The sequence below is a fragment of the Actinia tenebrosa genome, unplaced genomic scaffold (assembly GCF_029948245.1).
Source record: "Actinia tenebrosa isolate PJP-AT-01 unplaced genomic scaffold, QUT_ActTen_1.0 PGA_scaffold15__27_contigs__length_11533743, whole genome shotgun sequence".
Taxonomy (NCBI): domain Eukaryota; kingdom Metazoa; phylum Cnidaria; class Anthozoa; order Actiniaria; family Actiniidae; genus Actinia; species Actinia tenebrosa.
The window spans coordinates 9,225,826-9,240,082 of NW_028292575.1; the positions used below are offsets into that span (position 1 = coordinate 9,225,826).

A 14,257-nucleotide genomic window follows, 5' to 3' on the forward strand; every position below is an offset into this window, starting at 1 on the left:
AGGATCCGTAGCTCTTTTGGATCCTCCTTCTAATTCGCCCGGCTCATAGAGATATCGAACCGTGGCATTGCCTAATCTCTTTTCCTGGGGGAAGACCGCCCTCGAACTTCTGACGTAGGACTTGTGTTCCACGTGTTTCTTTTTTATGGCATCCTTGGGTTTTATTCCCGTAGCCCTGGCCACCTCGTTGTTCAAAGCCGCGACGACCTGGGGGAGCCTCTGAGTCCATTCCCTGTTGCGCTCGGAGGGATCTTCCAGCTCTTTCCAATACTGGTATCCAAAGAGGCGCTCGGCTAGGGTCTTATTGAATCTTTCGACGATGCTCTGACCCCTGTGGTACTCTGCTTCGGCTCTTCTAATCTTGGTGTCGTGGTCTTTCAGGGTCTTAGTAACCACGCCCATGAACTCTGTCCCCGCATCCACTTGCAGCAGCTTGGGCCATTTCAAGACGCGCTTATAAATCCTACCTAGGGCTTCTGCGACTTCCCCAGAATCCTTGCTGGTTATGGGTTCGGCATCCTTATATCTGCTTGCGATATCGACTACGGTCAAAGCGTACCTATAGGTCTTTCTTCTCACCTTGTCGTGCGGCAAGAAAAGCAAATCCGCCTGATGAACTTCATTGGGGGCATTTACGGTAAAGCTGGGCCTAGGAATGTACTTAGGCACGGGAAGATAAACCTGCCAGAGGGTTTGTTTTTTTAACCAGTTCTTAGCCGTTTCTTCTGATACCCTGGCCGCGGCTGCAAGTTTCTTGATAGCCGACGCTCCTCTCCAATAGCCTTCGGGCCCATAGTAAATCATTTTGAGCTTGTCCTCAGTTCGACCCATTATATGAATAGAATCGCGCTTCGCTTGATTTAAGCGAAGGATAGGACAAGATTGATCTTTCGCCCGTTAAAATCCACCGTCTCTCCGTCCACTTTAATGGTGATGTTTATGCTTTCTACCAAATTAGACAAATCATAGCACAAAGAAATGGGAGTGTATTCTACCAGGTCAAATGGATTACCTCTGGGCAGAAACTTGGACATAAGAGAAGACTTTTCTCCATTGTTTAAACTATGGACCAAGTCGCAATAGACTTCATAAGAGGATGCAACTTTCCATTTCACAGGTATGGCTGTGTTGGTAATTGTCTTGCCCGAGGCACATAATAAAGATCCCAATGCGTCAAACTTTCCAAAAGTTACTGAATAGTTTGGCATATTATGTTTGAGGGTCATTTCGTGTGGTAATCCCGTGGTGAGAGTATAACCGCGCTTGGCGAGCTCCTTAGCAAGGGTGATTGGCGTGTAATGTCCATCGGGTAGCATTTCACCTTGATATTTGCCAGGCGCCTTAAGTACGGTGACCAAGGCATTGACTAAATTATACCAAGAATTGTACAAAGAACAACTAACCAGCCTAACCTTATGGGCTTTGATGGGGGGATTCAAATAAGTGGTAACGTTATTCTTGTCGCTTTCCAAAAAGACGATCATTATATTAGATACGCCAAAGCTACACCTCCCGCCAGCCCTGCAACTCCTACGAAGACCAACTCATTGTCTTTTTGTTTCTTAGAAGGCTGGTAGTAATTCTTAAACTGGGGCCTTTTCAACCCCGTTAATGCCGCGGGGTGTGCTTGCGCATAAAGTTTAAAGGCGTAGTCTGTGTTTTCAAAGTTCTTATCCGCCTGCATTTTGTCTTGGTAGTTCTTGTCCAACCAATCCCTGTAAGCTTGTCTTTTTTCATTCCAAGCTGCCACGTCCCTTTGATACTTTTCCAGCGCTAAGTCGTGTCTTTTCTTTCGGCAGCCAATTCTCCGCTTTTGTCGCCTCTAACTAATCTATCCAAATACTGACCGCCATAATTAGCTCCAGTGAATGCTAAAGCTGCGATAACTCCGCCTGCGAGCAAGGTAGCCATTTATATGTTTGGCAGGTACTTTTCCTTCCGTAGGTAATCCTTTACCATGATAGCCCCGCCTACGGCAGCGGTCATCTTAGCAAAGTTAGCGAAGCTCTTGCTTGGGTCTTCAGTAAAGTCTTCTTTGAGCACTTTCTTACCTACCCAACCAATACCCGCAACGATGGAAGTAATAATAGCTGCTTCTTCAACAGTTTTCAATAACGCGGTTGACATTATATTACAAAGCGAGAAGGTTATTACTCCATCAGGGGTATTTTGCTTTGCGTCACATGCACGGGTTCTACTTTTGGCTTCGTAGCCCGCCATTGTAAGTAGAGGCTGCCTGCTGCTATAGCAACTCCTAATGCGCCAATGACGTACCCAGGATTAATAAGGGATTCGCCTTCCTCCTCCACCTTTTCCTCTTTCTTGGCTTTGTTCTTCCTGTTCATCTCTGCGAGCTTCTTGCCGGCAGCGACTCTGCCTGGAGATTTAGCCTTGGTAATCTTCTGCTCGGGTTCCTCCGCCTTCGATTCAGCTTCACTCATTTATATCTAAGGACTTGAAGGACTTGATAAGTAACTTAATAGGACCTGAGCAAGTACTTAAGGACGACTTGACTAAGTACTTAAGGACGACTTGACTAAGTACTTGAGGCGACCTGAGGATGACTTAAGTAAGTACTTAAGAAGGACTTGAGGTGACTTGATCAGGTACCTCAGCAAGTGCTGCCGTAAATATCCTTTCGACTTCTCTGTCCTTCTTGAAGTCCTTCCAAGACGTCGTAAGTTCTTTCAAGTCGACGTGCTGAGCTACGTGAAGTGCCGCAGAGGCGACTGCCATTAACTTACCGCACTTCAAAGACAACCACCTGCAGGTTATCTTAAGTTCTTGGGCGATGACATAGTCCTCGCTTATGTCCTTCCGCAGTTGCTCCACGTCGTCTATGGGCAGTGCAAGTCCAAGCAATTTAGTGGCAAGTCGGATAGCGGAGTCTGCGACGGCGTCCGTGGTCTTACTTGCAAGGGCGGCCTCGTACCTCTTATGGAACTTCTTAACTTCCTCTTCCGACAACTTATTAACTTGCTCATGGGTAAGTTCCTTACCTATCATTTCCTTGCACTTCCCAGATGACACAAGGATGTTAAGTTGTTCCTTAAGGTTACTTTCATCTAGCTGTGTGGGGACTTCTATCAACTGCTCAATCTCCATATACATTAGGAGTTAAAGATCGCAGATCTTTACTAAATACGGAAACCTCAAAGAGAAGATCATCTTGGAATGTTGGTGCGTCTTTAAATGTCGCATGTATTCATGCAACTGTTCCTTGGATATCTCGCCGCCGTAGTCGCTTAAGATGGTTTCCAGGTCAGATCGGCTCGAAGTATAAAATACTACGAGAGATCCTATGTTTTCCCTAAAGGGCTTAGAGACACTGGTAAGCTGCTGCGAGAGCAACCAAACGCTAATGTTGTCATGCCTGCCGCTAAAGGCGAGCTTCACTAATTCGGAGGTGCGTCTTTTTACGTCGTCCCCGCAGGCGATGTCATCTAGTATGAGGAGTGTCTGAGTATTCTTGGGGAATTGTTTGTGCCAAAACTTAAGATGACTGGATAACTCGTTAGGGTCTTAGATATCCACAAAGAAGTCGTCATCTTTTGCGCCTACGCCCGTCCAGGTGCGGTTATTCACGTAGGTGGGGCATAATAGCACGATATAGTCGAAACGGTATCTAAAGGGTCCTAATAGCTGCTCTACCACAAACTGGGTCTTTCCGCAGCCGGTGGGTCCTACTATCAGAGCGTTACAAGGCATGTGATTTGGTTCCATTATATTTAATGGAACCCATCCATATATTTTAGAAAATCACAGGGATTTTCACTAAGGTAATTTATTACCTGATATTTATGGAGCCCGTGGAAGCAGTCAAAGCAATGGTTAACGTCGTCAAAAGGAAGTCAGACCTGGAGAGGACGGTCGAAATGCAAAGGGAGGAGATAGACAGGCTGAATGAACGCGTAAAGGAGCTATATGAGGAAATGTGCGGCCTAAAGCGCGCAGAACGGTTTGGCGCTTTGATAACGATGGCAACGTGGGTCAAGGAATCCGTAAAGGATTTCATGCGCTACCCCATGTAAAAGGGTCAATAATGTTGCGTAGAGGTTAAGAATCTTGTTAATGACCTCGTCAAACTATTTCAAAAAGTGCCTCAGAATGTTGCGTAGAGGTTAAGATATTTGTTAAAAGGGGACACAAACTATCTCAAAAAAGGGTTGATAATGTTAAGCTGAGGTTAAGGAATTTGTTAAGAAGGGCTGCAAACTATTTCAAAAAAGTGCCTCAGGATGTTAAATAGAGGTTAAGATATTTGTTAATATATATGAACTGCTTGATGTGTAAGAAGGTGTTTAGCACCAAACAAAGACTCCAATACCACGTTGGACATGGAGTTTGCACGAAGAAGCCCATTGAGAAGACCTGCAAAAACTGTAACAAGGAGTTCAGCTCCCTTCAGAAGTTACAGCAACACGTAAGGAAAGAAGTTTGTTATAAGACAAAACGATGTGGTTTCTGTGACAAGGTCCTTAGCAGCCGCCAACGTCTTCAGACGCATAAGAAAGTGCATAAGGAAGCATATCAAGTCCTTTCAGAGAAGTACGATTTGGAAGGGGTGGATTGTTACCAATGCGGCGATCTTATGAGTCGTTGTGAGCACAAAGATGATTACCTAAGGAATAAAATAGACTACTTTATGAAGATGAAAAGAGTCTTACCAGGGTTCGATAAGTTGGAGGGAGTACCATGGACGAATAGGGAATATTGGAGGTGTGAATGTGAGAGGTGCGGATGCGTAAGAGAGGATGAACACATATTCAACGAGGTTCGCTATTCTTCGAGTCGGGAGCCGAGTCTGGAGCCGAGTTGGGAGCCGAGTTAGGAGTCGAGTTAGGAGTCGAGTTAGGAGTCGATAGGAGCCGAGTTATTTAACTGCTGATCAGTGTACCGCAGGCTCGAAGTTTCAAAATGGAGGACAGCGACTGTGTGAGGTAAGAAAATAAATTATTCAGGAATCTGCTTTTATCATGCAAAATACTTGCCATCGTGAATATATTAAGTTTACAAATAAGTCCCAAGACTGTATAGGTTGTAAGTGCTCATTTCTTTTTCGTGAAAAAGATGTTCGGGTGTAAGAGAATCGTAAGCGGAAAGCTTCGAAATCTCACGGCATGGACGGCACGTATGTTTCAACGATAAAACGTTTATAAAAAACAATATTGAAATGTATTATATTCTTTTTTTTTAGCAAAGAAGAATGCATAATTATCGAAGGTATTTTAAACCTATTTTATGTGGTGTATTTGCTGATTTTTTACCTTCTTTTTACTGATTATGTTTGTCATGTGCGTCCACGTTGTCATCTCGAAACTGTCATTCCATTTAGATTCTCCAGTGAAAACGCCTATAGATGCACAGTGCATCACAATATCAGGCAAGAATAAATCATAACTTCTCTTGCTACTTCTGAAAACTTTCTTATTCGATTTTGCTATTTATAATTCTGTCATTCCATTTTATAGATTCTCCAGTGAAAACGCCTATATCTACACGGTACATCACAACATCAGGCAAGTATAAATAACTTCTCTTACTTTCTTATTTGATTTTGCTGTTGATTGTAGGTTCTTAATGTGTTATAATATGAGGTATAGTGTTTTGTTTATATCGTTTCGTGCATGTTTTTGCTTGTCCTTTGTTTTTTTCTTTTCCTTTTTTATATTCATGATAATAATAGTACTCCCAGCACAAATATTAATAGAGTCATATTAATATATTTAATAATTGGTTTGTGAATTTGTGCCCTAGACTCTCCAATCAAAGATTATCCACAAAGGTAAGAAAAACACACTTTATTGTTGTTGTTGGTTGTCTCAGTGCAAAATTTAAACCTCAAACAAAATCCTATTATACAAGGCAATACTACATATGACTAATGATTATAGAAAATGATGTACTTTATAGGTTGTTTATAGCATTATTATATAAACATTATTCGATTGATGCCTTTCATGACTCACTTCTTTCTGAACTTCTCTTTGTGGATTAAATGTTTCATTGAGATAGAGTGCTTGCAATAAACTTGTCAAGGCTACTTTAGTAGCAATTAGCACATAGTTAGCTGTGCTAAATGCTTTTGTTTTGACTATTGGTTTCAAAGATTTAGTTTGTGCACTCTATTTGATATAATTAATATTTAGATCTATTAACTATAACTTCCATTTGATGAAATGGTTCCATTGGCTTGATGATTGCAGATTTAAAGAGGATGAAAAGCCAAAGCAAGTTTTAGGTATGTAATATTTTAGATTGCATATAAGGTCTTCCAATAATTGATATTTATATATTATTGATATATTTATTTATATAATTATAGCAGTGTTAGAAGGATTAGCAGAATCAAAGTATATTGGCATGCCTCAATCTGATTCAGAGGACAATATAGGTAAGCTACTGATTGCTTTGTTTTTAAGTTGATGTTTAACAATACATATATTAAATCCACTGTATAATGGTACATAATTATATAGCATAATGCTTACAATGAAAGTGTTCTTGTTGTCAAAAACCAAAAATTGATATTTACATTATTTAGCAGATTTAGAAGAATTATCAGAATCAAAGTATATGGAGTTGTCTCAATCTGATTCAGAGGATGATAAAGGTTAGTAATAAAAATAATATTATTATCAATAATAAAAATAAATACAAATAATATATTTTAGAGTTCACATAATGCTTACAATGCTTATTGTCAAAACAAAACCATTAATTTATGTTTACATTATTTAGCAGATTTAGAAGAATTATCAGAATCAAAGTATATGGAGTTGTCTCAATCTGATTCAGAGGATGATATAAGTAAGCTTAGCTATTGAATGTTATCTTGACAGCTGTAAAGATGTTACATTAAAATCCATTACATGTATATAAATAGTTATAATGTCAATCCATGCAAATGTGATGAAAATTGTTAATGTGAAAATTACTATTTTCTCAAGGTGATCCCAAACAGTGTCCTGATTGTAAAACTGTCTTCTCAAAAATAAGCAACAGAAACAGGCATGTAAAAAGAAAACTGTGCAAATTTAAACAAAAAAGGTATGTATATGCTTATATTAAATACCAGGGATGCTCGTCGAAAATTTTCAAAAAGACCCCTAAAATATACCGAAAGTTTCGATCTACCAGATCAAATAATTTTACTTATAAAAGCCCCCAGGTTAAGAAATATGGATGCGCTCTTTCTCTTATTTTCTGGCACCCTATGAGATACCAGAAAATGCTGATCTTCAAAAATTCCCTAAAAGACCCTAAAAGATACCAAATCACAAATTTTTACCCCTAAGAGATATGACAAGCATCCCTCGTAGTTTTGTACAGGATTCCACCCCCGCCCCCCCCCCCCCCCCCCCTCCCCTCTTCCCCCCATCCCCGGGCGTGCTGGTCACTGCCATTTACTTGCAGCTGTAACAAAACTTATAAACTTTGCTAATATTACTAATATTACATGGTAAACATAGTTTACAATATACTTGTATAATGAAGCTATTAATAATATGTATTTAGGATGTCAACAGTGAAATCAACTAAACGAAATACTGGCGAAAGCACTTCAACTAAGGATATGTAAGTATCAATTGCATCTTACATAAATATTACATTATGTACTCTATCATGTAGCTTTTTTTTTTAACTTTACAATCACTTTCACATGATACTTCAATGTGATTGGACCATTATCTATTTTGACTTGTACATTTCTGGAACTGATTCTTTGACAGACGTGCATACACAGTAGTGCCAATTGGAAAATTACTGTAGTAGGAGTGAAAGGACTGTTTTTAATTTAACCACAGGAAAGTCTATACAACTGGTATCAATAAAAAGCTAGTGTAATAATAATTTATATTTACATTACAGGACACGAAAAAAGTTGACCCCAGAAATTTGGGCAGGTTGTGATATGCAGGAAGTTACTACATTGCCACATGACATTGATGGGACTTGTTGCTATAAACTCCAGTACGACAAAAATGCCATGATGAAAAGCACAGTTGATGGCAGACCCTGGTGTTCTTGGATAACATCTAACAGATCCAACTTTCAAGGAGTACGTCGTATAGCATCATGCAGCGGAACATATGAATGTGTCAACGAGAAATGCCCATACAAGCACTCATTTACAAAGAACAACAAAGTTAACTTTGACAGACAAGGAGAAAATGTGAATTGTGCATGTTGTGGGTATGTAGCCAATAGAATTCCGTGTCTTGCCAAGAAGGTTTGGGAGTTTAATGATGCCTTTGTCAATGTATACCATTATGGAAACCATACATGTATCGCAAAGAAGATAACCCCATCAATCAGGAAAGAAGCTGCAGAGTTCTTCAAAGCAAATAATTCAGCTAAACCATGTCAGTTTCCTTATGAAAGTCTACGTAAAATGCTAAAAGAGGGCAAGTCTGTTACTGAAGTGTATGACAATGCATCAAAGATGGCAAAGCTCAAAGACATCCAAAATGTAAAGCAGCAAGTTATGAAGGAAATTAATCCAGCTGGTCATTCATTTGAGGCACTAGCAAAAATCAAATCAGAAAGTGACAAACATGATAAATATTTATTGTGGGCTGTCCAAGATGGCCGATTGAGCAAAAACAAATTGACGTATGTGTTTTGCACTAGCAAGGAGCGTATTGAAGTTGCTGCATTAATGCAACGAGATGGTATGCATCCCCTTGCTAAGGAGTTTTGCTATTTGGATGCAGAGCATGATAAAGTGTTAGGAATGAAAACCATCAATCTAAGTGTGCAACATCCTACACTTAAAGAGATGGTAACTCTTGCAAGTATGGATTGCGACACAGAAAGTAAAGAAACCCTTTGTGAATTTTGGAGTCACCTGAATAGTGTAAGTTTTTTAACACAAACTGCATATTGTTCAGCGCAATCTACCATTTTCTTCAAACTTATACAACCTGCCCAAACATTCCTGCATAATTTGAGTTTTTATAGTGACACTAATTTGGACCCCTTCACGAAAGGCCACACATTATCTTCTAACCCTTTAAAGTACTATGACCCTTAATCATTCTGTTTATATCTGGAATTAATTGTCGGGGTATAAAGGTCATGCATGTGACCAAATTGGGAAATCCTGCTTGGACTGGTAGCTTATGCATTGTTGATGAGTTTAATAATGTAGAATAATTTTTGTGAAATGATTGTTTATTAAGGGATTTTGTTTTCTTTGTTTTAGGCCTTAACAGAATTCACTGGCAATGCTCAGTATATTTTCGATCCGCATGGAATTGTCAGCGATGAGCATGGTGGAAATCGTGCAAGTATTCAGATAATGCTCAAGGAAGAATTGCTTGAGAGGTCAAAGTCTTGTGAGGTTCACTTTTATGATTGTGCTCACAAGGTTTCTAAGGGTACTTGGAGTCCACGATCAAAAGCGGAATTTCTGGAAATGGTTCATGCTATTTACTGTGCAGAAACACCAACTGCATATGAAGTGAAGCGCCGCACTCTGATGGACTGGGCCAAGGAAAAAGATAAGAGAAAGCATGTTAAGAATTGGTTTAACAACTTCTGGCATGCAAGAAGGTACATAGACTTTTATTGATGTCTCTGTAATGTGCTTTTTTTAATTGAGATGTCCACCTTGAGCATAGCTAAGCTTAGCGAGTAATGATCTGAAAAAGTCATGAAACTGCACACATTTTTTGTGGATATACACATGTTTTGATATATGTTAAATACTTTGGTAATATTTCTATTGCAGATTCCATGTGTTCAGAGCATTTAAAGGACCAGATGCACCAAATACCAACATGGCAGAAGTGGGCCATTCACGCAATGCAGTGCGTGGAGCCAAGAGGGATTCGCTGTCAAGAGTAGCAGAGGATCACATTGTTGAGAGTGCCCTTTTGAAGGCAAAGTTAAAAAGGTATGGACATAAATAAAGTGTGGTTGAGTGATATAAGCACTAGTGACTATAGTGTGCCAAACTCACTGATCATGAGTTTCCATGAGTTTTATTTACTTTTTTATAAGTGCATGAACCAGTGGACATATTAGTATCACTTGGGGGAATGGGGGACAAAAGCTATCATATATCAAATTAAAGCTTATCATAAAAAGATTCCAAAATGTATGATAGTATGGTGGGCGTGGCAGATGAGGGCTGTTGAGCTTATTATATGTGATATTATAACTGTCAAAACAAATCAATGATAAAATTTTGGTTCTTTGGTTTATACTGAAAAATACCAAAATCTAATTTTTATGAAATTGAGCTTCGTAACATTGAAGGTTTTGTAAAACATTGTACATTACTTGTTTTAAGATCCCAACTCACCTCAATGCAGTTGAAGTAAGTAAATAATGTTGTGCTTTTGTTTTTGTTTGAAAGGTTTGAGGAAGGGTCCTACTCTGGGGGTAATTGCCATAACCAAAGGCAAAAAGACATGGCCACATTGAGAAGGCAATTGGATAGAGCAAGCCAGTTCGCCAAGGATCTCGGCAGTAACAATTTGAATACAGAAGCATACAAAGCAGGGACACACATTGAAGAAAGGTCATCCCATAGAGTCAAACAAAGGGCTGTTAGTATGCAAAGCATTGTTGACGATCTGAGTGGCTCTGATGATGACAATGATGATGGGGGTGGACAGACACCCCATATTCGCAGCACCCACCGAAAAAGGAAGACGCGTAGTAAAGCATTTCATGAATCGCTTAAGAAGGCAAAATATGCCAATATCATGTTAAAGAATGTTCACCACATTAGTGATTACCATAAAGTGTTCGAGGTTGAGCAAAGTCACAAGACCAGACTTGTCCACATCGGAGAAACTGTTGAGTGTGATTGCTCTTTTGCCGCAGGAGGGGACATCTGCCACCATGTGGTGTGGGTGATGCTGAAAGTACTGAATGTACAAGAGCAGGACACGACTCTACATCAAAAGGTGCATACAAAGGCAAGTCTTAAACAATTGTTGCACCACATGTGCAGCAACCAAAATCCTACCACCACCCACAGTCCCAGTACCTCTGATGGACTCAGCTCCTCCAACCATGACGTCAACATGGTCACACAAACTCTTGGTCCCAGTACCTCTAATGGACTCAGCTCCTCCAACCATGGCATCAACATGGTCTCACGAACTCTTGGTCCCAGTACCTCTAATGGACTCAGTTCCTCCAACCATGGCATCAACATGGTCTCACAAACTCTTGGTCCCAGTACCTCTAATGGACTCAGTTCCTCCAACCATGGCATCAACATGGTCTCACGAACTCTTGGTCCCAGTACCTCTAACCAAGGACAGCCTGTTTCCAGCTTTCAAAGCACTGGTGGTTATCGTCAGCCATGGCATAATAGCCATCCTTTTATGATAACCAGCATCACAAACCGAGTTAAGAAGTGTGCAGGTTGCCCGTATTACTTCCGGGATCCAATGGGACCACCTTTTCTTGGATTAGTAATCCAACACTTGGAGAAGGATGTTTATATGAAGAATGGAGTGAAGCATATATCCACAGAAAGCAACCGCTACTACCACTGTCTGTGGGAGTGTGTAAGAGCACGTCATCCTTACATATCTCCATCTATGATACACTGTGCTCCTGGGTTAATGTTAGATGCATTTCAAGAGGAGTTCCTCATGGACATCAACATGTATACTCCTTAAGTGCGGAATTTATACATTATAAACTAGTAATAATGACAGCAAGTTCTCGAAATTCTGCACTTAAGGCGTATAAAGTCATATAATGTGATCTTTACTACTGTATAGAACTTTATCGCGTTTTTTATTGACATTATTGTTTTATAAGATATACACATCGAGTTAATGTTTGTGCATGCATCTAGCTGTACTGTATTTTTCTATGCATAATTACTGATCAGCAGTTGCAGCAGTTGCCGAACCATAGTGATAACGCAAACAAACATTTTTTTTCAAATAATTTGTTTATGTTCCTAAAAAGATTATAATTATAATTTTTCAAAAATTAATTTCAATAAAGATGATGATTATACTAAATAATTCCCAAAAAAATTAATTTAAATTTTTAAATAACTCGGCTCCTAACTCGGCTCCCAACTCGGCTCCCAACTCGGCTCCCAACTCGGCTCCCAACTCGGCTCTCAACTCGGCTCTCAACTCGGCTCTCAACTCGGTGTTTAGTTTGTCTCATATTCAACTGCCTCTTAACAAGAAGTTAACCTCAGCGCAACATTCTGAGGCCTATCTTGAAATAGTTTGCAGCCCTTCTTAACAAATTCCTTAACCTCTACGCAACATTCTGAGACCTATTTTGAAATAGTTTGCAGGATATATGCTAGCCTACGCAGTCGCCTTCTTTGGAGGTTTCAATATATGGACTGTATTATCTGCGAGATATCCAACGACTGCATAATTACCCCTGAGGTCATAGAAGTCGTTAAGGAGCGCGCCAAGAAGATTTAAAAAAAGTCGCCCTCTCACCCAACGAGAGGTACGACTGTCTCTGCTGCCGCCACACCTACTTAGGCGACGACTTTACCGACCATTGGTGCAGCGCAGACCCTAAGGCGCTACGGACCGTCGCCGACGCTTTATTCTCGGCGTCTGAGGAATGAAGACGCACTTAACTACAGAGGGAAGATTGAGTAACCCTCCTTTCTATGTCAAACGCCCATCTACCGTTCTGCTTACCATGTGAACGCAGGTGGGTAAATTCTTCACCTTGCAGTATGTAGCGAACCCTGTCAGGCGCCCATAAAGAATACTCTACATCGTCGTATTTGAGAAGTAACCGCATTCGGTTCAAATCCTCAAAGACGACGTAATTTTTTATCTCATATGCGATGCCTTCGATCAATTCACGCCATTGCGTTTGCACCAATTGCCCTTTCGATGTAAGCTGGTTCATATATTCTATGAAATATCTTTAAGTGCGTTGCCAAAGTCTCAGAGGTCTTAAAGGCTTTGCAGCACCACCTACAGGGAATCCTCAATTGCTCAGCGTATGCGGCAATTGCGCGGCATATGTCGTCGTAGTCGTTGCTTATGAGCACTTTGTAGCCGTTTTCCTCATATCTTTGCAGGAGCAGCTGTTGATCCTGGGAAAGTATCCCATTGCCTTTTGGCGTCTTTAATTCGATGCAAAACCCGCGGTAACGAACATGCGCATTCATGATCATTAAGTCAGGCTGACCACGTTGGTAGCCCTTCTGCCAGCACTTGATACGCTTACCGTCGCTGTCCTGCAATTCTCCTAAGCCTGGCGTTATGAGCATCTGAGGGTAAAACCTGCGAATATAGTTAACCACCTTCTTATGCAGATCAAATTCGTTTTCAATTTTGAAAACCAGCTTGTTTGCGCCGTTAAACCGTCGCTCTACCTCATATTTACCTGCCTTCCTGAGTTCAGGCAGTACTTCTTCAAAGACCCAATCGCGAAACTTCGCAGCTTGAGGCAACTTAGAGCTAAATATCAGCTCATACAACCCAGGCTCTGAGATGAACACGGAATGCGGTTGGATATTAGAAGCGCCCTGTTTTAGCGCCTCCTTGAGATCAGACAGCCTTTTCTGGTACTTCTCAGAAACGTGCTCCCTAACTGCGTTTCTCGTTTTCTCATATCCTAATGCGGCTGCCGCCTCCTTTGCTTTAAAGTACAAAGTTTCGCCTTACACTATGCATTGCAGTTTGGTGTTGTTGTTTTCGAAGACGCGTAACATGGTATATCTAAGAAATATTTTAATTTTTTTAGGGTAACTGAGGCACGAAGTTATCAATAGGCGACGCTTTTCAATTGGTTCCTTTCTACACTCAGTTGCGCGTCAGACACCACGAAGATGTACGCGTTTATCTTATCGCCGTCGCCCGCACTGGTGTTCTTTGTGCGCTTGATCTCCAAGGTAATGCCATCCTGCGTATTCACTAGACGTAAGCCCTGACCATGTAGGTCTTCGTCGTTGATGGTGCGCATGTCGATCCATAACGCGTACTTATCCTTAAAGAATTCCTCAGGGCTAATTTGGTCGCCAAACTTGCGCATGGCCTCTCTGTACACGTCTGCGGGCTTTATCCCCTGGGAGTAGACCTTGTTGGGTACTCCGTTGACATTCACCCCCACGTTCGTAATGTTAGGGTTGTGAAAGGCTTCGGAGTCGCGCTTACCGGCCTCGTAGGGTTTGGCAAACACCAGCATTAACACCGTGAGACTTCTTCGGGGGAGGTTAATGCTTTGGTTGATAACCTCGTCCGTCTTATCCAAGAAGCTGAACGTCTTGTACATCACTACGTGGTCG

The 14,257-nt window shown here is 40.9% G+C and overlaps 1 protein-coding gene across 1 annotated transcript; it reads left to right on the forward strand.

Moving 5' to 3' along the window:
- The first annotated feature begins 4,917 nt into the window (after nt 1–4,917).
- On the forward strand, nt 4,918–12,002 carry LOC148911039 (uncharacterized). The gene is made up of 14 exons (XM_089030165.1): nt 4,918–4,940; nt 5,198–5,223; nt 5,472–5,519; nt 5,758–5,785; nt 6,207–6,241; nt 6,326–6,394; nt 6,545–6,613; nt 6,742–6,810; nt 6,951–7,050; nt 7,519–7,578; nt 7,873–8,860; nt 9,209–9,558; nt 9,737–9,901; nt 10,367–12,002. Exons 1-14 carry the CDS (start codon nt 4,918–4,920, stop codon nt 11,646–11,648), a joined length of 3,312 nt encoding a protein of 1,103 aa, XP_088886291.1. The 3' UTR covers nt 11,649–12,002.
- The last annotated feature ends 2,255 nt before the right edge of the window (nt 12,003–14,257 follow it).

Excerpts from the sequence above, each read along its gene's own strand:
- LOC148911039 (XM_089030165.1), top strand. The coding sequence starts at position 4,918 with ATGGAGGACAGCGACTGTGTGAG. Across the intron at positions 6,242-6,325 it reads AAAGCCAAAGCAAGTTTTAG|CAGTGTTAGAAGGATTAGCA; the intron begins GTATGTAATATT and ends ATATAATTATAG. Across the intron at positions 6,811-6,950 it reads TGATTCAGAGGATGATATAA|GTGATCCCAAACAGTGTCCT; the intron begins GTAAGCTTAGCT and ends TATTTTCTCAAG.